Consider the following 27,704-nt stretch of genomic DNA (forward strand, 5'->3'; position numbering starts at 1 on the left):
AGAAGCTATTCAAAGAGTTAGGGGACATGCTATGAAGGAGGCCATTCATGTGGAAGCTCCGGAGCATATGGGGTTGGTAAACCTATCAGTTTCTGCTAGAAACACCCTTATTCGAACAGCCCCTCGAGCATATAAAATCATCATGATGACCCTATTGGTGGGAATGACGGGTAAAATAACTGATGAAGGGGTGGATGCCATTAGACAATTGGCAGATCTAGGAGAATGGGAAAGACCAGAGGAACGACCTAGAGAGACAGAAAGAAGGGGCAAAATTAAAGACACACTCCTGGGAAGAGGTTTGACAGTCAAGATTCATGCGTGTCTAGAAAGGACATGTTTCTGGCTTTATTGAACGATGGTGTGCCACGGGAAGATATTGATGGGATTGAGATGCAGGAAATGTACTCGCTGTATAAAAAATGGCGCCTAGATGGGAATGAGCATTACAAACAAGTGAACGACAAGATGTACATAGGCTGAAAAAGGAGGTGGATCCTTTTGGACCGTCGCCAGAGAGGGGAGACGATGAGTCTTCTAACAGATCGTGCCTTCCCAGCCAACTTATGCTGACTTAAGAAAGATGGTGAGTGCGATGGTGGAAAGGGAATCTTAACACTTGCACTCTAAATACGAATAGGATGAGGGTCAAACTCGGGTAACAACAGCCCATGTTAAGGTGGACAGACGACCTCATGTGAAAGGGAATTTGTTTGGCATTCAGGAAATAAACAGGAGGTTCAAGCCTTAATTGATACCGGGGCAGACACCTCATTGATACATTTAAACCCTTCCAGATTTAAGGCAAGACATTTTATGATTACTGGATTGTGAGGCAAAGAAACATCAGCAGTCCAAACGGAAATCGACATGAAAATTGGTCAATTAAAAAGAGACACATATCCAGTATTAATTGTTCCCCTTACTGAATATATCATTGGATTTGATATTTTAGAAGGATTAACCTTCGGGTTAGGGGGTGAAATTTACCAGTTTGGGGTGAGTACATTCAATTTTACACCTGTAGTTGTTGCACAATTGAAAATGCCCCCAAAGCAGGTGCCGATAGCCACAAAAAGAGTGTCCATGAAACAATAATGAATTCCCGAGGGGAGTAAGACATTTCAGAAACCATCAAATTTGAGGGAACATGGTATGCAGTGATAGATTTGGCTAACGACTTCTTCAACGTACCGATTACGGAGGAATTCCAAAAGCAGTTTGCATTTTCGCGGTATGGGAGGCAGTATACGTTGAAACGTTTGCCAATGGGCTATATGCATAGTCCAACAATCTGTCACCGGCTGGTGGCAGAACATCTAGACAAAATTCCATGCAAACCGGATGTACAAATTGTGCATTACATTGATGACATATTGATTCAAGGCAAAAAGGAGCAAAGTCTGCAAGTACATTTGGACCTCATTAGAGAAGGATTGCGCAAGGAGGGATGGGAGATTAATGATGCTAAAATCCAGGCTCCGGCAGAGACAGTAATTTTTCTGGGGATACAATGGCATAATGGAAACGGTAAAATGGTGCCAAAGGCAAAACAGAAGATCCTTGAGGTTTTAACTCTGAGGACCAAGAAACAAGCACCACAGTTAATTGGGCTGTTTGGGTTCTGGAGGCAGCACATTCCACATTTGGGCCAGATTTTAGCATTCCAATTGGCCAAGGACACCATTCAAAAAGTGCTAGATTTATGGCCATTGAGGGATGTTGAGGTGGAATTAAATGTGTCCGTACATGATACCTATGCCAACTGGAGCATATGGCAGAAACAGGCTAAAAAACGTGTACCTTTAGGATTCTGGAGTAGAAAGTTGCCCAATGCGGGTGACAGATATACTCCCAATTGACAAACAATTACTAGCGTATTACTGGACGCTCATAGATACAGAACAAATGATGGTGAGTCATGACATAGTGATCCAACCTGAAATACCAATTATGCAATGGTATTGAGCTCCCCTTAGACACACGGAATTGATCATGCACAAGAGGCCAGTATCATTAAATGGAAATTGTACATTCAAGATCGTGCCAAGCCCGGTAAAGGTGGCGTGGCAAAATTACATGAGCAAGTGGCGGGAGTCCCACTGATAGACATTGAGCCAGAGGGAGAAATGCTTATTGATGAGTCTCCAGTTAAATGGGGGATCCCATATGGAGAATTATCGAATGAACAAGTCGAACATGCATGATTTACTGATGGCGCACCCAAATATGTTGGTTTTGAGCGACATTGGAAAGCGGTGGCGTACAATCCCCAACTGAAAAAGGTGCTAACCACCTCGGGGAAAATGAAGAGTAGCAAGCTTGCAGAGTTATATGCTGTGTATCAGGCGTTGGAGCAAGAAACGCCTGGAAGTTGTCATATTTATACTGATTAATGGTCCATTGCAAACGGGTTGGTAGTATGGCTGCCGACTTGGAAAAATTATGGATGGAAGATTCATGCAAAAGAGTGGGGAGTAAAGAAGTGTGGCAAGACATTGCATTAATGCTAATGCATGCTACTGTAACTGTATACGACATCGATGCACATTGCGCAACAGACTCATTAAATTGATGGTTCAATTCTGTTGCAGACGAACATGCAAAAATTGCAGTCATGGACGCGAGGGCTGAGGAGGATGATCTGGAGGGAATTGCAAAATGGGCCCACCAGAAGAGGGGGCATCTCAGAGAGAAGGCTACTATCAGGTGGGCACAAGACAGGGGAATCAGCATTCCGTTAGAAATTGTGAAAACTATAATCTTACAATGTCCTACGCATTAACATCAGAAACATCGATCTATTCCACACATGATTCATGGTACATTGAAACGAGGTAAATTACCTGGACAGATTTGGCAGATCGAGTACATCTGTCCTATGCCCACTAGTAGAGGATGTCAATATGCGTGCAATATGTGGACACGTATTCTGGTTACCTAATGGTTTTGCCATGTAAAAAGAGATACCCAATTAAATACGATTAAATTATTGGACCAGGTGGCTGTATAGTATGGTATCCTTTTGCAAATTCAAAGTGATAACGGGTCCCACTTTAAAGGGAAAGTGGCCCTGTATTATTGTCAAGAAAAAGGAATCAAATGGATTTTTCATGTCCCTTATCACCCAGAAGCTTCTGGGTTAATTGAGAGAAGGAATGGATTGTTGAAAGAACAATTGCGCCAAAAATTGGTGATGGTACTTTGAAAGGTTGGCGAGAACATATTTTAGAAGCTGTTCAAATTTTGAATAACCGTCCCAAAGCGAACGGTGAAACTCCATTGATGCGCATGTTAACGCTAGCCTTACAAATCAAACCAAATCGAGCTATGGAAACTCTGTTGTACTGGGAAATATCTCGTGGTGTGTTGGCCCCTTATCGTGCCACTCCTGAGTCTGCGAGGGAGGAAATTCGACTTGAATGAAGACGTATTGCTGTGATTGATACAGGAATTGGAGTACAAATTCCATCTGCACATATGGGATTAATTGCCCCAAGATCAGGTTTAGCCCTAAAAGGCATTCAAGTGTTGGGAGGAATTGTGGATGCAGATTACCAAGGTGTGATTAAAGTCATCCTCATCAACAGTGGTTAGAATATGCTGCTGATATATAAAGGGGATCGAGTGGCCCAATTGATACTAGTACTTGTAAAACTATCCATGGTTAAGAAAGGAGAGCCACCCACGGTATTAACAGTTCGTTGGGCCAAGTGTTTTAGCTCACCAGATGCAATGGTCCCAGGCGCCAAAGTATGGGTCGAGAAACCTACTGGTCCGCCCGTTCCAGTGGATGTGATTGCAACTGGGGAAGCTTAATTGGTTCTTGTAATGGAGCCTGGGAAAAGAAAATTGACCCATCTCCCCGCTGACAAATTTTGTTTGCGTGAATGATGTACTCCACTGATATCTTGTTTTTGAATTCTGACATTTTTTAGATCGTGAGTATGCTGAGTGCCACCGTGTGCGGCACGGTGGAGTGCATTCAGGAGGGTCCGGGAACATGTCGGGGGATGTGGCAGATGTCTCTATTCTCCAAGTGGAATGGGGGATCTGGATGAAGACTGATACTCCTCCTACCAGTGTTACACCAGAGGATGCGTCTGTTGCAGCTTATCGTGGCGCATTGGGAAAACTGCGGGGGCAGCAAAATAATGTCTTGCTTTTGCCCCTTTGGGAATTTTGACGTCCTTTTCACATAATGGTTATTCAGCCCTTGTCAGACAGCCCGAGAACAAATGAGTCTATTTAGCCTGGCGAGTTTTGAACATTTCGCATTTCTGCTTGACTGATGTGCATAGCTCCGCAGATCTGATCTCAACATGCCTTGTGGCTATTCCAACGCCTACCCCGATTTTAAAAGAGTTATTCAGAGTCCAGCATAATGATTCCTTGGTTGAGCGTTCGGATGTCCAGAATTCTTTTTCTGTATACTAATACTGTAAGTTCTGTGCTGACACTATCCATAAATGGATGATTATGACTTGTATCATGACACATGACATTGCTCCTGCGGATGTCCGTTATCAAATGACTTGTGATCCGTCCTACATTGGAAAGTGTCAACAACTAAAGATTAACGTGAATGGAAAAAGGACTGATTTTGAGCAACGATTGTGTACAAGATCTATAAATGTTTGTATTGATGTTTCAAATTATATGGTATGCAATTTCACGATTTCCACTGCTAGCCACCTGAACCACGTAAAACCTCCCCCTGGTTGGTTATTTTCCTGTGGGAACTTTGCATATTCATACATCCTTGCTGATATTTCAGGTGGCCCATGTGCTTTGACACGTCTTGGTTTAATGATGTATCATTTGAAAACTGCAATTGGACGTTCTATACGTGCTGCTTCATATACTGCCCTATCGCCAGACTGCAATTCTGAAGTGCATTTGCTCTCTAAAACAGAAGTTTTAGCATCAACCATTTCCATTATTGGAATTTGGGGCTTAGCGGCTGGGGGATATAAGACCATGATTAAATTAGCCTGTCTGGTAGTTAAAGCGCTTAATGAGACTTCACAGGCTTTGACTGAACTGTTGCTAGAAAATGTAAATTTTAGGAAAGGTATTTTACAAAATAGACCAGCTATAGATTATTTGTTTTTAAAGCATAATTTAGATTGTGAAACTATGGAAGGAATTATGGGAGACCATTCCTGATCTATTGACAAACATATTAAGGGTCAGATCTAGTTGCCTGAGTAACACAAGATGAAGACGGGGATTGGTGGGAACACGTATTTGCATGGATTCGTGAAGCACTACGTTCTGCATTGGTTTGGCCTTTTGGTATTACTGTTGTAGTGATTAATTTTTGTTGCTGTGCTTCATGTATTTCTAATTTATGGAGAATGAGCCAGCGATTTTGGGCGTCCCCTTCATGCCTGTTGGGTTATGGTAGTTGATTGTCCAAGGGGTGGAGTGTACTGCTTTCCGAAATGCGAACTAAAACAACATGGCGTCGGTGCGCAGCCATTTTGGACACTCATCTCCCATCACCGTAATAAAAGCCTGCGTCTCCACGGGCCTTGTAAAATAAATAAGCATTTCAGTAGCAAAAGCAGAGCAAGGTCACATAACTACATAAATATTGTTGCTTAGTGGACTTACTGTGGAGAATAATTATTGTATTGTCCACTGAAGGACTAATACGGGGAGGGAGTCGGAGCGGTCTGCAGGTGCATGATAAGGGGTTCTGGGAATTAATGCAAGGAGAGGGGCGCTGGGTTTTTCCACTCCCAACTGTTTTTTTTCCACTCTCTGCCCTTCCACTTGTGATCTGCTCTGGCCGATGGTAGTCACAACTGAGAAGGAAGGGGACATGCCCCCATAAAAAGAAGAGGGCATTCTGTGGCAAGCAGTTAGAACCTGGACCCCCGGGTGATGCAGTCTCGCTGGGAGGGAGGACGCTCCGCCTCAGACCACGTTAGTACGAGTGATCTCTTCGCCTACCTGCTCTGGGACTAAGCAGTGTCGTAGTGGCCAAGATGAAGGTGTCTTCTGCTTCCTTGCTAACGGCGATGCCATTTTTCTTTATGTTTCTATATATCTGATTATATGTTTGTTTATGTATGCTGAGTTCATATATAATGACTGAATAAAGGGCCTATAATGATCCATTTTCATTTTTACTGTAACGATTAGTCTAAGTGTGATTTTGTGTCTGTCTGAGTCCAATAACCTGTTTTTCCAGGTGCTGGGGAAACGTAAGTATAAGGGTTCTCCTTATATGGCCAAGCAAAAGAAAAACAGATACCTTTCTTGGGAAGAGGAGAAGTGTCTGCTGAAAGCATCTACCAGTCAATTGCCCATGCCCCTTATGTGCGTTGCTACCAGGGATAGGAGATGGGCCTCCACCCACACCCCCAGCTTTGGAGCACTTTCCGCCAGAGAAGAGCAGCCCACGCTCCACATAGGAGACTGCTGTCATGTTGTCAGATAGAATCTTCACTGGACAGTTCATGGTCCTGCAGGAAAATCCCCAAAGAGCATGTCTGGTGGCCTCCAGCTGTTTTCAGTTGGAAGATCGAGTGGTCTCTCCCTGTGGGTCCACCACTTTTGGATAGTTATGCTCCCCAGGACTGCTCCCCAGCCCCTTGTGCTGGCATCTGTGGTTATAACTGTGTGTAGTAGGGTGTCCAGTGGGAATCCTTTCAAGAGGTTGCCAGGGGTCAGCCACCACCTCGAGCTCCTCACCACCTCAGCCGAGACCGAGATCTGAGCCTCGAAATTCATGACTTTGGGTGCCAAAACCACTGTATGTGCCACAACACAGGCCATAGGTGCAGCCTCACCAATGGGGTAATGAAAAAAGTTGCCGCCATCAGCCCCTATCTTCTCAGTCATTGTCTGTCCGTGGCAATCCTCTGATTGCAAAGGCTTAGAACTTTGTCTCTGATCGTGGATGCTCAGTCTTTGGGAAGACAAATCAATCGCTAGTTCGTCAGGAATCGTGCTTTTTGTGGTTGATCAGAACCCAAACAACTCCAGTGCTCTGGACTCTGTCTCCACTGCTGACTCCGTCTCAACTCGTGTGGTGCCCTGGAGGAGTAGATTGTCCAAATACGCGTAGCTTCGGAGGCCCTTCTAGTACAATTACCCTGCTATCGGGGCCAGCAGCTTTGTAAAAACACTGGGCGATGTGCAAAGCACGAAGGGTAGGACAACAAACTGGAAGTGCCGCACCACCACACTGAACCAGAGGAAACTAATACTTGATGGATTAATCGAAACATGTAGGTAAGCGTTGTCCAGATCCGTTGATGCTAACCAATCCCCCTTTGAGACTAAGGGTGTGATCTTCTGCAGTGTGTCCATCCGAAAGGATAAATTGCTGATATACCTGTTGACCCATTTCAGGTTTATCACCAGCCGTAAACCACCTGATACTTTTGGCATGAGGAACACCCTGCAGTAATACCCATGCCTGTGGACTGCCCATGGTACTGGCTGAATTGCGTTCTTTTGCAACAGACTCTGGATCGCTGTATTCAAACAGGCCCTTTTGATGACAACCAGAGGCCAAAGAATCTCTATCACTCCTGTCGCTCTGGAGACAGTTTAGAATTGTATTTGTTATTTGTCCGCCACAATGCTCCACACACAGGAATCTTGAATTAATGAAATGAGTCGAGGTATTACTGAAGAGATAGATCCTTCCTCAGACTGGTATCTCCAGGGAGGATGCCGCCGGTCAGGAGCCGGCCGTCTTGGGGGGAGAGGCGTCTGTCGTCTATTTCTGAAAAGTGAGGTTCTGAAAGAGAACCTAGAAGAACCTGCTCCTTTGTGCAACAACCTGTACCTTCCAGAAGTAAAGACAGTTCTGGAAGTTGAAGGCTTCTTCTTTCTGCGGGTACCTGCATGCTTTTTCTGCTCACACACCTGGTGCACCTTTTTTTTAGCTCATGTCCGAAGAGTTTTCGCCCCTTGTCTTGGGAGGATAGCTCAGGGGCAGCGTGCTCGCTTGAAAGCAAGACGACCAAGCAATGCAGGTTCGATTCCCAGGTTCGCGCTTCGAAACCTTTGGATATTAAGCGCATTATAAATAACCTATCATAAAGGAAAGGCATAGTGCCACGTTCTTCTGGGAGTTCTTGGTTTGCCAGTTTTTTATGTGGATGAACCTCCTGCTCTCAATCATAGTCCCTATTGCAATTTTGGCTGCCCAGGCCCCATTTTACGCAAGGTCAGAAGGAAACACACCTTGTGGATGCATGATCTCCAGCAGGGCCAAGCACTCCAGCCCTTCCTACACTCTACAGTAAAGTTCCTGGAAGTCTTCCAACAGGACCCGAGCAGCGTATGAGGCATACGTGGAAGAACAAAGGGACAGGTGGGATGTAGAATAATTCTGCCTGTGAAACTTGAGAGTAGAGAGTCCATTTCCATTGCCAATGATAACAAAGCTTCCTCCTTTCTCAATGGATAGAGCTTACCCATATACCTGGGCATGGATAGCCTGTCCGGTTCCTTCCATTCAGCCAATAACTTGTCCATAATGTCATCGATCAGTGGGAGGCCCTTCTTCACTGTCTTCTTGAACTGCCTCACCATTGGTTTAGGGTGCAGTATAGCAGCCCCAGCCTTTGTGAACAGCATGCATGCTGCCACATGCCCCACAATCTTGCCAGCCACCTCCTGGTTCAAGTATTTGCCTCGTGGCTCAGAATCCTGACCAGAAAGTTCTGATTCATCTATGAAACTTCTGGTGCTGGAGGAAGAGGAAGGGTGCCTGAGTTGACTGGGGAGTTCTCCTTATCGTCTCCCTAATAATGGCTTTGAGCTTTTACCTGGACTGCTGCCTACTATAGGAGGCTGCAACGAAGCCAAACAAACAGGATTCATTTAGGTGAGGCTCCATGTTTGTACCCGCGGAGGAGGAAGTGAGGAGAGAGTTAAAAAAAAGCTTGGCTATAGGAGATTAGGTTGAAGGCCAACTACTTCAAAGAGTAATGGACTGGGACGAGGAAGAGAGGGACGTGGAGGTAGCAATCCTTCATAAGGCACCCTTGTGCCTGGCCTATCAACCTCTGATCACCCTGATTGCAATGTTTTGTTGACACAAATGGAAACATCCGTGGGAGCTGCTGTGCTTTCCTGCACTTTTACCATTAACAGGAGAAAAAGTGAGAGACGAACCGAGCTGAGTCAAGGAAATAAGGGACTGTGGCAATGAGTACCAGTACTCTCTTCAAGCTATGAGAAGTCCTGGCCCTCATTATGGCCACAAATAAGAAGTGCAGGTACTGCGGGCCAGTTAGCGACGGCCCACTTAAAGCACTGCCAATAGGACTATAATGGAATTCAACAAAAAACATGTGCATATTGACACACAAATGTGTGTGACCATGGGCGTAGGACATGGGGGCACAGAGGGGACAAATCCCCCCCCAAAATATTAAGTGGGGGTATATAATGTCATTTATCCCCCCCAGAATTTGTGTCACTTCAGCATGTAAAACAGACTGCAGATGGCATGCGCAGGGACGTCATTTAGGGGTCTCCCTTGCTACCCCTGTGGTCTCCCTTGCTACCCCTAAACCCCTAAAAGAATTGAAAAAAAAGTGTCCTTTTTTATTTTTGTAATGCAAGTTCCTCGGCTGTGACCAGCACCATGTGGCTCTTTACCCCTGGAGTGGCTGGCTTTCTTGTCCAGGCCTCTAAAAAAAAGAAGACAAAAAAAGAACACGGGTGCCACAAGTCTAACACTTTCAGCACTGACCCTAAATAAGAAAGAATAGGAAAACCAAATAATATGTCTTTCTGGAATTCTATACAATAATTGCTAGACTCATTAAAGGTTAATTTCAGGCACACTTTAAGGGGTGAGTTTAGTCTGTTCTTAAACACCTCAACTCAGCCTTTCATCCTTCTGAGTTTGATAAATGAGTACCAACACAGGTTGTGTGATATTGGGTGTATTTTTTTCTATATAAAGCGCTTAAGCTTAAGTGTGATTTAATAACACATTGTTATCATTTGGCCATGGACGTCTGCTTGCATTCACAGTAATTTGCTAATATGGGTCTATACACACTGATCCAAACGATACATATGGCGATCCATTCTTGTATGAAATGTACATCACATTATAGTGATATCTTAAACATATTTTTCGTAGTGTACTTAGGAACAATGCTGTGATGCCACTTCCTGTTTTGTCAAGGGGTGCAAGGTTGAGTTCCATCGCTTCCCGCGATATCACTACAGGGTGGGGTCAAATGACATTACTTCCTGGTCAAGGACTGTGTGATGTCACTTCTGCTACCCCAGGCATTTTGGTGAAATGTCATCCCTGGTCATGTGTGCAAAAGTACAAGTTAACTTCAGACTGTCTGCAGCAACGGGCTAAAACAAGAACTTCTGCTGCTTGCTCATGCGTGCCCCGCGCCTGTGCATTTGGAACGTGCCCAGGCCGGGGAAATGCACGTGCCCCTGTGCAGTGCGCTGCTGCCCAGCCTCAGCTTCCAGAACGAAGGATAAGCCAGGCAGCGACGCGTGCTCCTGCTGAGAGTGACTGACTGACAGTGTGTGTTAATATCGAGGGAGACAGAGTGCGACTGGACTTCCTGAGACCTCAGCTACCGTACTTAAGGTACATGAAATGGCTCCCCTCTCTCAGGTGCAGTGCAGGCCGGCATAGGGAGGATTTATTAGGGGGAATGTGCCAATGTCACATTTATACAGTTTCTAAACACGTGCAGTGCGTTGAAAACTGATCCATTGAAAAACCTGAGGGTCGAACCCTTGTTTTATTTCATGATAACAGGAAAAGACAGGCTTCGCCCCATGCCCCGTGAAGGTTTCAAATTGCATGCAGGTGACCCAACAGCACACAAGTGCACTTTTAAACGATGAGCAAAATACATACTTCCCTGATGTGCTGCATGCACTGTTCAAGTTTCGCATGGCCCCATTACAGAACATAAATGATAAATCAATACCCAAGACCCCTGTGTTGCGCAACCTGCTCACGAGTGCATCGCAAACCTACGCGACTACTTAAAAAAGCCCCCAGCTCAGTGGGATTCATTATTTACTGATTTTTACCCACTGGTGGAACTCTTTGTAGGTCGCCGCAGGGCGCTATTCTGGGAAGGTCTCCATTGTTTGGAAAATGAAGCTATTTGTTCATGTTGAAGCTCGTAATGGGGTGCATTGTGCAGTGTGGTCTTCCCGATAATGAGGGCATTCGTGAGGACCACAAAAGTGGGTGTGAAATGCAAGTTGCCTCAGCCTGTACCCGGAGCAATGGGATGTGCTCACACATCTGTGGATTCATTTGAAGCAGTTGAACCCAACTACGGTACTGTGGTGGCTGAGGGGAGGTGTGCGTTGAAGAGAGCGGTTGGCCCGGGTCCAGGGGGGAGCTTCTTTAGGCTCTGCAGAGCTCGAATTCGAATTTAGGAACCATAAGTGTAGTGTGAGGTCAGAGCACCACCACCGCCACACCACTTGCACCTTGTGTGAATTAAAAAGCCATGATAGGGAGATGACAGTTTGGAAATCGAGTCGACTACAAAGAATAGTCTGTATTACATGAATGCAGAAATTAGAAATTACTTAGACCTGCACTGCAGGCTAATGTGTAAATACTACAAAGACCTGACCCCACAGCTCAAAACCCCGAACATAAGTGCAGGCCAGTCACTTAACTACTGCTACTTAACTGGTGACAGTGACCCGAGACATCACTGTATGGCCTTGTTAGCAGGCCTCTTTCCCCCATGGATCTGCGTGCCAGTGCACATTCCTGTCCATGCTCCATTGCAGTTTCCTTTCCCTTATGTTGTGTGTTTGCCTCCCAGAGCTCCCAAGGGTCCCTATGGTATATGCAGTATTAATGCTGTTGCTGTGAGAAGAAGCATGTTGCCATCTTCCTTTCTGTTCCCTTAGCACATCCAAAACAGTGCACTAGCTTATGGAAGTTCAAGTGGTTTATAATCTCCATTACCCCCTTGCTCCCCTCAACACCCTGCTGGGTCCATACCTGGACTTCATTCCCACAGAGCGATGACTGTATGTATACTGACACTGCATACAGTGCAGGTGAGGCAAACATGTGGTCTCAGACCAGTGCGGTATGGGGGGAGCAGCTTCCGGCAAGCAGCATTATAGTGTAAATAATAAATACAAGCATGTGTGCACAGCACTGGCTGGGCCTTGCCTTGACAGTGACCTGCAGAAGACCCCAAAATGAGGTACGACAATGGAGCATGACTAATAGTTGTAGAAAAGCGCCCAAGGATATCGAGGGTGCTCTGAAGACTGAGGAGAAAGTGCTGAGTAAGTGTACAGATGAGAGTTGTGGGGTTCTGGCCATGGGGGAATGGAAAGTGAGGGACTGGGGTGCAGTAGAGTGGGGGAATGCAAAGTGAAAAAGGGTTGAAAGCGTGCAGAGGTCAGAAAAAGAGAGGAGCAAGGGAGCAGAGAGATGGGAACAAGAACGGAGTGCAGATGAAAGATGGGGATGGTTTGCAGCACGGGGTGACAAGTGTGTGCAGGGGAGAGAGGGGTTCAGGAAAGACCAGAACACAGGGAGAGTGGTGTAGGGCAGAAATGGCATAGAATGTGCTTCAGGTTTAGATAAAGCCATTGACGTAGGGATGTTTGCACGGCACGGCACTGGCTTCTCATTTCATCTCTAAAACTCAGGACATCCTGTCCTCTCTCTCCTCCTCTCCCCTTCCTCCCTCTGCTCCCTGCTCTTTCTCTGACCCTTCTTCGGCCACCTCGCCCCCTCCTTCTTTGTCTTTCCCCTGTTCTCCCCAGACAAGGTTTCTAAACAAGTCCGATCTATGAAAGTCTCATCAAAACAGATTCATCCCTGTTCCTCCAAAGCCACCAAGGACGACATTGACTCCCTGGCTCCTGCCCTGGCCGACTTCTGCAACCACTCCTTCGCCACTGGAGTCTTCCCTTCAACCCTGAAGCACTCCCTTGTGCACCCTCTCCTTAAGAAACCCTCTGCCGACCCGTCTTGCCCGGCTAACTATTGCCCAATCTCCATCACTCCTTTCCTGGGCAAACTGTTGGAAAAGCTGGCCATCTCCCAGCTCAATCTTCACACTGAATGTGTTGGTTGTCTCCATGATAATCAGTCTGGCTTCAGAGCTGCCAGAAGCACGGAAACTGCTCTCCTGAACATCCGTGAAGACCTGCTCTCCAACCTTGATTCCAACACCCCCTGTGTCCTCATCTTACTTGATCTCTCTTCTGCCTTTGACACAGTCAAACATGCCATCCTGCTCAACCATCTCCATGATAGCCTGGCGATCACCGGTCAGGCCCTGGCGTGGCTGACTTCTTTCCTTTCTGATCGACCCTCCCAGGTTCAACTTGGGTCCTTCCTCTCCACTATCTCTATCTCTATCTCTATCTCTACATGTGGTGTTCCCCAGGGGTCTAACCTCTCTCCCTGGCTCTTCAACCAATACCTGGCACTTCTTGCTCACCGCATTGCCGAGCTCTGCCCCATCTTCCAGTGCTATGCGGATGACACTCAGCTCACTTTCAGGCTACCTTCAGCCACCTCTTCTCCCTCTCTCATCTCTGACTGTCTGCCCGCCATACAGGAGTGGTGTGGTGCCAATGATCTCTGCCTTAATGCCAGTAAGACTGAGATTCGCCTCATCGGCACACCCGCTCCCTCCTTTCCAGTCACTCTCTGGCTGGCCTCTCTCGGCCCTCTTCCTGCTCCCACCTGTGAGGCCAAAAACCCTGGCGTCATCTTCGACTCCACACTCTCCTTCTCTCATCACATCTCTGATGTCTCTAAGAAGTCTCACTACCAGCTGCACCTCCTCAGATTCTTCCATTTATCTCCTTCCCCCAGAAGCTCACTGTCTCCAGAGCTCTGGTTCTCTCTAGGCAGGACTGTTGCAACAGCCTCTTTCTAAATCTGCCTGCTACTCTACGCCCTCTGCAACTCATCCAGAACAGGATTGCGAGACTTGTCCGTGGGCTCAAGCCCAGGGATTGTATCTCTCCAGGACTGAAATCTCTGCATTGGCTCCCAGTGGCTGTGAGGATTAAGTTCAAAACCCTCTGCATTGTCCATAAGGCCTTGTGGGCCCTGGGGCCTCAATACCTTCAACTCTCTCTTCCTAAATATCTTCCTTCTCAAGCTCTTCGCTCATCCGCCTCCAACTCCCTCAGGATCAGATGCTCCTCCAAGCAACGAGTTGGTGGTAGATCTCTTTCTTCGGCTGGGCCCTCCCTCTGGAACAGCCTCCCTGAAACTTGATGAGAATCATCTTTGGTTCCGGAAGCATCTCAAAACCTTTCTCTTTGCTTCTCCTTTTTCTCCTCCTCTTCTCTGCTGACTTCCTGGCTGATACTGAAACTGCGCTGGTTACCTGGCCACCCTCTGATCACGGACCCAGGACCCCTCTCCCACCAGTCGAACTCCTGCACTGCCTTCCTGGCAACCCCTGCACTTGGGGACTGTTTTCTGTATCCCTACATTCCCACTACCAGCACTTGACACCTGTTGTCTGCACTTACCCTTGCATTTGCCACCTGCTGGCCTTAGTTTTACTTTGTTTATTTATCCTATTATCCCATGTACTGCACTGTCCCCTCTTCCCACCCCCTCGGCACTTTCCACCTTCCCCTTCCCATGCACTTGTACAATCCGAATGACACCTGGCCTAGTAGGATTGTTGTCTATCTTCCCTCTGTCCCCCTCCCTTGCCTCATCGCGCTTGAAACACTTAGGTGTGTTATAAATGCCATATCATATCATACTACAAAGCTCTGTGTAGTTAATAACTTAATTGGAGCTGGGAATATACTACTGGTGTAATACAAATGTCTTATCCAGGGATGCCTTCAGCCACTCTATTAGCACTTTGCATTTCCTTCACTGAATTCCTGCTAAAAACCAGCAATGGCATGTGTTTGCTTGTGTATATGTATTGGACATTTGCCAGGCACTGCCATTAAATGTCCAGGTACTTGCACCATTTTGCAGCTGCCACCATCAGAGGGTACCTAATACCACTATGGCGGTGCCTGGCAAATGCCTTTTCAATGCCTACATTAAAACCCAAACGGTTGGTGTTATGATATGATATGATATTTTATTTGTATCGCGCTCAAACACATATGTTTCAGAGCGCGACAAGGCAAGGGAGGGGAAACAGTGGAGAACACAACAACGATCTTACTAGGCCCAGTGACATTGAGAACGCGCAAGCGCAAGTGCATGGGAAAGGGAAAGGGGAAAAGTGCATGGAAGGGGCAGAGTGGAGAGTGCGGGGCAGAGGAGAAACAGATAAATAATAATAAATAAAAATAAATAGATAGATAATTGAGGCAATAAACAGTGGTAGTGCAGCCAGCAAGTGGCAAGTGCTGTGTTTACGCCAGCAGACTGGGTAAGTCTGATAAGTGCATAAAAAGAAGAAATGTGGGGTGGGGGACTGTATGGGTACAGATACAGACTCCAGTGCGAGGGGTGGCCAGGAGGCAGTGCAGGAGGGTGGCAGGGTGAGCAGGTACCTGGCCCAGGGGACAGAGGGTGGCCAGGTGCACAGTGCCAAGAGAACAGATCAGCAGTGCCAACGCTTGTTTTAAAATAGGGATGCAACTGAATTTCTGGTACCCACCACAAGCTGAATAATGAGTTTTAGATACGTTTTAATAGAGGCCACCATAAGCCATCTGGATGACCCAGATAAAAATAAAGCAGAGCCTCTTGATTCACAACAGCACTTGTTCCGCTATCCATGTAAATCCAGTGAATACCCTGGTGCCAAAGGTATGATTGCAGCTCATACTCTGCTGTAAAGGGGCACACTCATGTTCCATCATTGAGGGTTCAAGTGGAATAGGATAGGATGGGTTGGCGAAACGCCATAAAGCATCTGCACATAAAGCGCAGGTGAGAGCAGTATAAAAGATCTCTCAAAAGGTCCATCGCTGGGAGACCTGGAGAAACACAAGAAGTGAAACGGATCAACACACCAACTGAAGTGTAAGAGAAAAACAAGGCCTGTGGGGGGAATATTATTAAGACCAAAGTATTTCCATACATTTGGGTAAGCTCCTGTACAATCTACTGCATATGTCAGTGACGGGGAAAGATGTAAAGGAGTATCGGCGAGCAGGCAATTCCTGCCTCTCCCCGCCCAAGTCCCCAAGGTGTTCCCTGTTCCCCCCAGATGTTATGGCCTACTTGTGACCTGGGAAAAAAGACATTGTTCAAATTATTATTTGAGTGGAAGGTGCATGGAATTCCCTTTTAACATTAATTGCGAACTGCATGTTGCCCAATGTAAACATTGGGGCTAACTCGATCAGGCACAAAGTATTCACCGAATTGTAAACATCCAGTGGAGTTTTCTGAATTGCATTAACAACCTGCAAATAACCTGAACTGAGTGTGTGTCTCACTACGCGATTTTTTTCTCATGCACATTTATTGTGTATATCATACAATCTCAACGTCAACCCACTCCCCCAAAATGGCTTATTTTGGAATCAATATTTGTTTCTTTCTAGTTGACATTACCTGTCTAAAAGGCCATGAATATCATCATAACTGTCATATATTTCCAAGTAATCGGACAAACAGGAAGTGTCGTCTTCAACATCAAACTCCAGGAAGCGTATATGAACGCGCTGCCCATAGTTGAGCCGGATGTGCCAATAGCAGATTTGCTCATTTTCGTATTCCTCGGGATAACCTGGACTTTTAATAATGCGTTTTTGTTCCGTCAGGACTCCACCACATTCTTTTGCTGAAAAAAAAAAAGATTTAGTGAACCATTTCCTTTCTGAACAATTAAAGATGAAAGATTAAAGATTAAATTGCTAAATAATGGCCGTTTTTCTTTTGTATACATTACTTCCGGTTGCACATTCTGTAGTTTGGTTTCATGCAGTAATATAACTGCGTTTTTAGCTTCAAAATATCAATAATATCAATAATATTTCAATTATTGCAGAAACATTTTATTTCCAACAAGCCACCGATCCACATTATGTTCCGTTATGTTCCATCTCCATGTTTTCATATAGTTGAGTTTGCATACCCGAATGCCTCAGAGCGCACAGTGGTCTCCATTTATGGGGATGGGGAGAGGGCATGATCACAGATAAAGGTTTAAAGTTACAAATATTTATGAATGACTGGGAGGAAGGCGGATATGATATGATAGTTTATTTATATAGCCCCTATACACAATGTGTTTCAAAGCGCTTCAAGCCAAGGGAAAATACAATTACATTCTTACAGGCCATGAACAGTAAGGATGTGAAATTAACTATTGTACTCGGCCTGATGACATTTCAGATAGTTCAAGAGCTAAAACATAGATAAGGAAGGGAGGGGGAGAGTGGGAAGGAAATGGAAACAGACAGGCGACTACCGTACCAGGCCTGACGACTTTCTGGTAGAGCCGTAGAAAACAAAAAGTGAGGGAGAGGGGTGCAGAAAAAGAGGGGAGGAACAAAACAAGCAACTATCGTACTAGGCCTGATGACATTTCAGATAGTGCTGGAGGGAGGTGGGGGACAAGTAAGTAGGGGAGACAGACGAGGTTGCTATGATACTAGGTCCAGGGACAATTCTGATAGAGTATGCGTAGTAAGTGCATAGAAGAAAGTAAGGGGAGGAGGGGAGGAGATACGAAAGGGAGAAGGGAGAGAAGGAGAGATAAGAGAGTAAGCAGTCAAAAGAGTGGGGAAGCAAAAGGGGAGAGCAAATACAATTGCAGAAGTCAGTAGTAACACATAATGTTGCAAGCCTGGATACAGCATGATTCAGAGCCACCATTAGAAAGGGTGACACACCGTGAATCAATGAAGTCCATAAAGTCAAATCCAGCATTGGCCACAAGACAGTGATGGTGTTTCTATGTAGGGAATGGTATGACGAAGAGGGACAGGGAGGAAATGCTACAGCAGGTTTAATACACAGTACACTAAATGCATTAATGGATGAAATGGGCTAGGAGGAGAGATCAGGGGGAATGCGTTGTTCTTGGAAGCAAGATATTGCACGCATTATAAAAGATTAATTAATATGTGAATGTGATATAGACCATTTTCTCAAGAAAAGGAGTGCCCTAGCATACCAGGATGCTGCAGCTAGACACCTGCTCATGTGTTTAATTAATCACGTTATTCAGAAGCAGTTATGCTGTGTGGCAGGGTTGAACTAGAAAAAAATACCCCTGGGAGAAATGTGGATATTGGAACACCTTTGTTAATCATGGCCTTGTGACTCGTGGTTCATATTCTTTTAGTCTGTCCATTCTTGTACAAACATTGGGGAAAAATAGAATATTCTGTTTTTCTAATAACACATCAATATTTACCTTTTAAAGACTGGGAAGTGAAGTCTTGCACTCGCTGCCAAAGCACTTGCAAAAGTATCTAGGAGGACCCTGATATAAATGAGCTTCTTTTTGACGTAGAAAGGGTGAATCATGGTGAAAGCTCTAATATAAGTGTCAGCCATTTTGCAGAAGCTAGTGCAACTGTGTAGGTTGGAGATGGTTCTTAATTTTGCTAGTGTCTTTGGTTCCGTCGATATTTTTCCATTTCAGTGTGTTTAAAGAATATAATATTGATGATCCCAATACATAACAATCGGCTGCTCTGGAAGCCAGAAAGGCTTTCATTGGGATATTGCTTCTTAACTAAAGCAGTATTTATAGGGGCAGCCTCTTGGTATGGTAGGGCACTCCTTTTACTGAGCAAATGGTCCATATAACATTCACATATTCATCTTTTATTTTTTTTAAAACCTTTATTTTTGGTATTTCAACACACCATACAAATACACACCCACATTAGGGTGGATTTTAAGCTTTGCGCCGTCAACTAGAGCCCAAACCACCCCCCCTGGTCCCTCCCCTAACCCTCGCCGCTCCTCTGTATAGTTCCTATTGTGCATCATTTCTGCCCCCCTGCGACCCTGTAGCAAGTATTGTCGGCCTGGGTTAAGACTGCATCAGGGTGTGTTCCCTGCGTCCAATGATCCCTCTGAGGAGGTGTCAGCTTCACATATCAGGAAAGATACCAGCGGGCCCCATGTGTCGGGCGGGCGCGTGTGAAGAGGGAGGAGTTTTATGAAATCCGCTTCTCGGTCCTGATAGTAGAGTAAGTCTTTCCGCCAAGCGGTGTAGGAAGGTGGGGGGCCGCGGCCCCATGCCATGGCAACTCTCCTGCGAGCTAGTGTCAGTAGAACTCCGGTCAGTCTCCTCGACAGCGTGGATAGCAATCTTGTCATTCCCAGCATAGCTTACGTGCATCTCGGTTGTATTGCTTCTCCCACGATTGCCGTTGTTGTGCCTAACACTCGGTTCCAGAATGGGGCTACTTCAGGGCATTCCCATGCCAAGTGTATGAAGCTCGCTGATAGAGTTCCACATCTCTTGCATTCGGCCTGGATGTCGGGATGGTGTTTATTAGCTTTTTCAGGTGTATAATAAGTTTGGTGGAGGAAATTAAAATGGATAAGTTTGAGCCGGGAGTTAAGTGCAATTTTCTGGGTCTGATTCAGAATGTAGCCCCAATCAACCTCAGATATACTTGCATTTAGCGCTCGTTCCCATCTAGTTTTCGCTCCAGTGTTGACGGGGGGTGTTCCGGTAGTTAGTGCTTTGTAAATTTGAGACACTAGTCTGCCTTCCCCCTGTGCTTGAATGACATCGTGCAGTAACTGCCAGGTCGGTGGTTGACTCGGGAAACCAGGCAGGTGGGTCTGCATAGTGTATCGAGTTCGGAAGTAGAGGAACACGTCCAGTGCTGTGTTGCCCCCTTTCTGTTTGGCTTGGTCAGGAGTCAGGAAGCCCTCCTCTGTGAATAGGTCTCCTAGGGATTGTATGTGTAGCTTGTCGACCCACTGGTGAAACACTTTCTCTGATGTTAGGGGGATTCCAGGAATAAACTTGACCGGCAAGAGGGGAGAGTACCTTATCTGCACCCCCAGCTTATTTGCTAGCAACTTCCAGACCTTGTATGTTGTGAGCATCACGTTCATTGTGCGGTTGAGAACGGGAAGTTGGCCGAAAACCACTGCAGTCAGGAAGTTGGGAGTTGCCAAGGCCCTTTCCACCTGTACGTGAGGGCGAATCGTTTGCGTTGCATACCAGTGGCTGAGGTACTGTGCTTGAGCTGCCCAAAAATATTTTTCCATGTCGGGGAGGGCTAGACCACCGTTGGACACGGGGAGCGTCAATATTGTGTACGCCATTCTGGCTGGTCTACCAGCCCACAGTAAATCCAGGAACAAGCTTTTCAGCCTTTTCAAGAAGGATTGTGGTAGTAGCAGCGGGATATTGTTGAAGAGGTACAGTAATTTTGGCAACACTACCATTTTGACTAAGGAGGTTCTGCCCCAGAGTGTCAATGGGAGCGTCTTCCAGCGCGTGACCTTGTCCTGTAGGGACTTGAACACCTCCTCATATTTGTCCCGGAATACCTCTTGTGGGGCTATGTGACAGCTGGATTCCCAGATAGCGAACCCCGGAGGTTCTCCACTTGAGTCCGAAGTCGTCGGCGAATTGTTTTGTGTCTCGGGTCAGTGGGAAGACGACTGATTTTGAGTGATTGGTTTTCAATCCGGAGGCCGCCCCGAATCTGATGACTTCCCGCATGACCGGGTTCAGATTAACTTCTGGGTCCCTTATGAATAGTGCCACGTCGTCGGCATATAAGGATACGATGAGTTTGTGTGGGCCGATGGTGAGTCCCATTTATTGGCGTAGTTCCCGCAGGTTGGAGGCTAGTGGCTCCATTACCAGAGCGAATATTAGTGCTGACATGGGGCATCCTTGTCTTGTACCACGCTGCAGGTTTATTGATGCTGATTTTGCCTTGCCCACTATGATATTAGCTTGTGGATTGGTGTACAGGAGAGAGACAAGTTTGATAAAGCGGGCCCCCAGCCCCATTCTGGTGAGAACCATGAACATAAACGGCCACTCCACCGAGTCAAATGCTTTTTCTGCATCAAGCAGGACCGCGATTGCCTGGCCTGTAGGGTCTAACGCCTCAATGATTCCAAACATTCTTCAGATGCCGAAGGTCGTATTGCGGCCAGGTATGAAACCTGCCTGGTCTGCCAGCACCAGGGCAGGCATCAGGGGCATCAGTCTATTCGCCAGGATCTTGGCAAGAATTTTATTGTCCAGATTAAGCAGGGAGATCGGGCGATACGAGGCGCATTCGTCTGGTGGTTTTCCTGATTTGTGTAAAAGAATGACATTGGCCTCACGAGAGGAGTGAGGGAGGGTCCCAAGCTCTAGCACTTCCTCGTACACCGCTGCCAGTAATGGAGCCAGAGGTTCTGCAAAGGCCTTATAAAATTCTCCCGTTAGGCCGTCAGGGCCTGGTGCTTTGGAGGGTGGTAGGGTCTTTATGGCTGCTTTAATATATTCCTGTGAGATTAGTTCGTTTAGAGGTTCACGCAATTGATGTTCGACCCAGTAGAGTTCTGTGTCTTCCAGATATTCCAGGGGGAGGTTCGAGTCTTTCGGTAGCTTGGCACTGTAAAGATCTTGGTAGAATAGACTGAATTCCTCCGCTATCTTTTCATCAGTGTGGACCTCTTCCCCTTGCCTAGTTCTGATCCTTTCAATTAGGGACTGTTTATTGTCAGCCTTAATTAGATTTGCCAGTAAAGCTCCTGGTTTCTGGCCCTCGCCGTATTGGCGGATTTGGCTGGTGCGGTGTAGAAATTTAACCTCACGTTCCGCTGCATCGTTGAATTTCTGTAATTCCGTCTTCAAAGCTGCTGCAGATTCCGGGTTGTCTTTGTTCGCGTTCTGGGTTTCGAGCTGTTTTAATTTATTTTCGCTGTTTGAAAGCTCGCCTCTAATGAGCTTGAGAATGCCATTTTCTTTGGCGAGGCAGACTCCTCTGATAAAACATATAAAGGATTCCCAAATTATGCTTGCCGAGGGGACCGAACCCAGGTTGGCTTCTAAAAACACGTCAATCTCCTCTCTTAATTCGGAGGCAAAGACCTCATCCCGCAGTGATCCCTGTTTGAAGCGCCAACGTTGTAGCGGCGGAGTGGGGCTAGCTGGCTTGAGCTTAAGGAAGATTGGCGAGTGGTCTGAGAGTGTTCTCGGGTGGATGTGGCACCGGCCACTCGCCAGGGGGCTGTTTGTTGAGGTAAAAAAGTAGTCGATTCGGGAGCTTGTATTGTGGACTGCAGAATGAAAGGTGTACTCGCGCATTTTCCCATTGGAGACTCTCCAAGTGTCCTGTAAATGAAACGCTTTGAAAATTTCTTTTATCTGGAGACCAGCTTTGGAGGATGGTTGTTGTGCGGCCGATGATCTATCTATCTATCATCACCGATGATCTATGATCTATGACCGTGTTCATGTCGCCGCCCCAGACAATTGTAGCCGGGTTGAGCGCGGAGAGCTGCGTCAACACCCAGCCGAAGTTGTCAGGGCCATCCACATTCAGAGCATATGAATTGACAAAGGTCACTTTCTGACCTGCGATGATGCGGAGTCACCATGCCGAGGCGTGAGATCCACACCCCCTCGGGCAGACACAATTTAGGCTAACAGTAACTTAACAGTAGCTGTGCTGGGGGCACCTGGGGTCTCCCAAGTGTCCCAGCCCCGACTTGTGCTGCTGTAAATGATCTGGCTTACTCAATGCTGCTGTGCCCGGTCTTGTATCCAGCCATGTCAAACCGTTTAAGGAGGATTCCTGGGGATTCTATCTCTTTGCGGTCTGGGGCGAGCCTGGTTCTGATCCGGGAGACCTAGACGGACCAGGAACAAATTTGCTTCATCTGGGGTTTGGAAAAATTAGACCTTTCCCTCGTGCTGGACTCTTAAGCGTGCTGGATAAAGCATTGAATATGGCAGTTGACTGTTGCGGAGTCTCTGTTTGACGCTAGCAAAAGTTTTCCTTTGTGACTGCACTGCCGGGGAGAAATCAGGGTAAAAATGGATTTTGTCCCCGTCGTGGCTCAATTCGCCTTTTTCTCTGACGAGGCGGAGCAAGGAGTCGCGATCTCTGTAGTTCAGCAGTCTCGCTATTATTGGCCTGGGGGGGGCACCTGGAGCAGGTCTTGTTGCGGGAATCCTGTGGGCTCTCTCGATTATGAATAGGTGGGGTAGGGCTTTGCGGCCGAATAGAGTGGTGCATAGGGCTTCTACGAAGTCTTCCATTTTCTCCTGCGTTTGATGTTCTCTCACACCGACTATCCGTAGATTATTCCTCCTCGACCGACCTTCCAGGTCCTTGCACTTGGCAGCGGTTAGTTTCATTTGCGATTCCAGCTGTGAGACTCTATTAGTTAGAGTTGCCGAACTGTCATCGAGATTTGACACCCTCTGCTCCATCTCGTTTAGGCGTTCGGCATGGGAGTCCATACGGTGTTGCAGGAGATCAACTTTGGACGCGAGACCGTCCATTTTGTTACTCAGGCTGCCAATGCCTGCTTTTAAGTCAAGAAGGATTTCTTTGATTTCAAAGGGGTTCTCAGCCACTGCATCCTGGTGAGAGCATACAGACGATGAAGCTTGGTCTTCTGGGTGGTGAGGGGCTCTGGGGGTCAGGCCACTCTCAAAGTTTAGCTTCCTCTGAGATTTATCGTTTTTCCCCATCGTGGCTGTGAGAATGGAAGCGTCGGAAATGGGTTGCAGGTGGTCTAGTTGTGCCTCGAACCCCCCCCGGGACCCACCCCCGGACCGGGGTGGCCGCAGCTCGTTGTATGGGGAGCTTGATCAGAAATGCGGGGCGGGGGGGCGGTTTTCGTCGTGCGCCGAGCTCCCCACTGTTAGCGCAGCCCCCTTGGTGGATTTCAACGGAAGACTGGCGTAGGAAGAGTGTAACCCGTCATGCGGGCTTCTTAGTGGCAGGAGGTGACTGTTGAGGAGCTCCGTTAGTACGTGTCAAAGTTGTTTACAGAGGTTTTCCGCCAGCTATTACTAAATCAGGAGGCGAAGTGCTGGTCAATTCCTTGTGCCCCTGTTTTGTAATACAGGGCCGGGTGTTGGTCTGCGGCAGGGAGGATGCTCCTCCCGATGTGGCGGGGTTCTCCCGACTTCTGGGGGTTCAGGTCGTCCACGTGGACGGGGCCCCCAAGTGCTCCGTGTGTGCGGATGCCGCACCAGTCCTGGCTCAGTGGGGTGCAGGAGTGAATGGTCTGCCGGGGGCGCAGTGCCGCTCGCTTGCTCCCGCAACTACGGGTGAGGCCGCCGCAGAGTCTTGAAGGCAGAGGGGTGGAGAGGACCAACCCCGCCTGGGGAACAGCGCTGTCTCCCCACCACTCCTTACCTCCCGGCACCCCCGGAACGACTCCTCTGGGCGTCTGCCGGCCCGTGAACGTGGACGCGTCGGGGGAGCCTCCCGCTCATCCACCGCGTCGCTGTAGCTCCGTGATCGCTCGCCGCCTCTGAGTGGGTGCGGGGATCTTGCTGGGCCGCTGGCTATCGTCCGGGGTCTGTCGCTCCACGGCCCTCGGCTGGGAAGCCGGATGCCGGAGCTGCTGAAGCAGATTCAGGGTACGGGGGGGGTGGGTGCTGGCCGAACAAATTACTCCACAGGCTGCGGCCTCCGCCGCCGACTGCAACGGGTGGCCCTGGCTTTTTACGGCCGTCACCTCCACTCTAGCGATGGCTCCAGGCAGGGGGAGGGAGGGGATCAGGATCTCCCGCCGACCCTCTGCTGTTCGGCGAGCGCTCCCCGAACCGCTGCCGTCTCCTCGTCAGTACACAGGGCCCCGCTTCGGGGGTGGCACGGGGGGCGCGTCGGGCTCTGCAGTGAAGGAGCTCAGCTCTGGATGCGTGGAGCCGTGTGGGCCGGCCCTGCGAATCTTGGCAGCCGGGCCTCCTGGGCTGAATCTCGGGCTGGGAGCTCCGATTTTACACAAAACTTCGGGATGACATAGCTGGGGATATCAGCAATTCATGCATAGGCAGACTGGGGCACAGCAACACCAGGATCCGCAGGATTTTCCAGGATTGATGCGGGGCTACGAGGGAGCTCTGACCTAAGCAGCCATCTTGGATGGCCCTCTAGCGCCCTCTAAATATTCATCTTTTATAACACGCGGGGCCAGGATTCGAACCTGTGTTGCTCTGCATTGTCTTACTTCCAAGACAAACACATTGCACTTGAATTATCCTCCCAGCCTATATAATCCATGAATACATTTAGTGTTCAGTGCATTGAAACTGCTGTAGCATTTCCTTCTTCCTTCTTCCAGGTCCCATTCCTTACATAGGAACACCATCTGCCTTCTTCCCAGTCAATCTCTACATAGTGTGCCATTCATGTCAAACCTCACTCTTAAAGTGGTTTCTTCATGCAGATGAACTGATATACAAAGCACACTGTCAGGGAATTGCCAGATTTGAAATTTTGACCATAGGTGAGATTGATTTACCATGTCAAAAGCCTGCGACAAATCAACACAGGTAAAAATATAAAAGGCAAGTGCCTTTTTCCAAGTCTTTTTCTATCAATGCGTTAACACTAAGGCAACCTCCAGTATTAGGCGTTCCTGTTTGTTTCTAGCCTGCTAAATTACTAGAATTCAGTCCATAGTTTAAGTGCTTCTATTAAGTGCACTGAGTTTCCTGAACCCCTCATATTCGCTCAGTTGCCAGCAACCTGTCTTGTCTGTGCTTACTGCTTCGTGTTTCCTGATATTCCAGTCTCTTCTTTGTATTTTGTTTCTCTACCTGTCCTGCACTTGGTTATTTCCATCAATGCTGTTTTACGTCTGTATTACATCTTGGTCCACTGTTGTGCCTCCGCTCTGTATCCATTTACAGTGTGACCCCTGGATTGGTCTCCATTCAGATCAGATAAGGGAAAGACGTTTGTTGCCTTTGTCTAGTCCGTTGGAGACTTACCTGCCTCAGTATATGGTCTCCAGTTTCACACGTCCACTGAATGTAACAGTCTCTTTGGCACTCCTAACTCATGATGATGCTGTATGACAGTTGTTGAGAGAAATCTGCTGGTACCGATCCAAAGAGCACTCCCAATTCCCTGGAGGCCCCTTGTCATATTCCAGTACACCCTTTATTTTGATCAACCTGTCCTCCCAGTATATTTGCTTGCCTTGTTTTACTGTGTCTCTGCTTACATCCCGCTCCTGCAGTTCCTGTGAATACCTGTTTCAACTCAGATCAGTTTGGTGTGTACCCTGTTTCAGTTATATTCTAGCATTACTGCGTGACTCTCCACTAAACTACAGTGCATACTCTGAGGTATAGATTTTACCCTGTGACTTCCAGTCAGACTCCTGACAGCATCTCACATCAGGGGACTGGAGTACCTTGGAGCAGAGCAGATGCTTTCAGTCAAAGGATCACCTCATCCACAGAACGGATTGTGTCCAAAGACGCCTTTCAGTCGGCGACACATGCATTCTGAATACCAATGTAAGACATTTTCATATGAGGGGAGAATGCCAGTCTTCCTTGATTCTGTGTTCAATTTTATGAAGCAGAAGTCCAAAGAGATGGAGACAGTCTCTGCAAGAGCAAATCTTTGGGAATTCATAGCCACCTCTTGTCCAAGTGGGAGTGGTTTCCAGGTCTCAAACAGCTATTTGTGAAGCCCTATCTGATTCTTCCATGGGTCCCTCCTCCAGCTGTCATACCAAGGGCACTAAGCCAGGCATCAAATGGAGTTGGGTGGGTTGGATGTTGGATTGCAGAGGCTACTGAAGCAGGGTCTATCAGTGGAGGTGCCTCTGGTGCTTCAAGCTTCCTATAAGCCTTACACATTGTGTTTCTACAACTAGGCATTGAGCATCATTTAGGTCCTGCTGTTATAAGAATGGGGTATTACTAGAGTATTCCTCTCCCTAAATCGATAGGTACCTGCAAAGGGGGCAGGCATTCCACTGGGGTAGGCACGCTCTCATTTTAGGGCCTAATTGACAGCCGTTCAGGCTTTTCTGGGGCCCCTGTGCTGGAAAAGCCAGAGCTGAACCAGTGGAAGCTAGGCTTTTGAACGTTTTTGCAGTGGCTAAGCATAGAGTCAAATCATTGGTTCCTTCTTGGGATTTGCCCATGGCATTGAAAACCCTCCAGAAAGCTCCTTTTAAGCTCCTGGACTCTGCTGATTTGAAATTCCTCATACTGAAAACAATCGTGTTGGTGACTTTCACCAGAATGTATTCTCCTCCCTCCATGGGCCCGAAATGATTCGCTGCTATCTCTTCCCATGTCCCCTCAGGTAGTGCGGTCATGTTTAGGGGTTCTGGGAAGGTGTGTGGCTTTACAAGTGCACAGGTGGGGCAGTCTTGTAATAGTTCCTCTACTGCGGTGTCTAGTTGCGGGAACCATAGTTTCTGCCTCAGCATCCTTTTGGTGGATACAATCCCTCGGTGTCCTTCATGGGCGAGTTTGAGTACTTTCTGGCGCAGGCTGCGCGGTATCACGAGCTTTGTTCCCTTGAACAGCATACCTTCGTCTGATTTTGCAAGTTCTTCTTTCACAGCTAAGAAGCATGTGATGTCCTGCTTGATATCTTCGTTCATGGTCTCTCGAATTTGTTTTGCGTGCTTCCATCGCCCTGTTTCTAGGCATCGGAGGATAGTTTGTATCCCTTGGTCCGTGTTTGACTCACGAGCTATGTGATCCATGTCCAGTCCTTGCGGCGTGTTGCTGTGAATGACATATCTTATGTACTGGTCAGCTATGGATGGTTCTGGTCCACACGCGTCCTTTGGATGTCTCGAGAGG

General features: G+C 47.4%; 1 protein-coding gene across 1 annotated transcript in view; it reads right to left on the reverse strand.

The window, feature by feature from the left end:
• The window catches only part of TNFAIP6 (TNF alpha induced protein 6), a 396,535-nt gene that overhangs the window by 123,290 nt on the left and 245,541 nt on the right, over positions 1–27,704 (reverse strand). The window contains exon 4 of the mRNA XM_069616489.1: positions 16,526–16,754. Coding sequence (XP_069472590.1) covers positions 16,526–16,754 — 229 coding nt within the window. The remainder of the gene's footprint in view (positions 1–16,525; positions 16,755–27,704) is intronic.

Source organism: Ambystoma mexicanum, chromosome 9 (assembly GCF_040938575.1).
Source record: "Ambystoma mexicanum isolate Mex_15411 chromosome 9, UKY_AmexF1_1, whole genome shotgun sequence".
Taxonomy (NCBI): Eukaryota; Metazoa; Chordata; class Amphibia; order Caudata; family Ambystomatidae; genus Ambystoma; species Ambystoma mexicanum.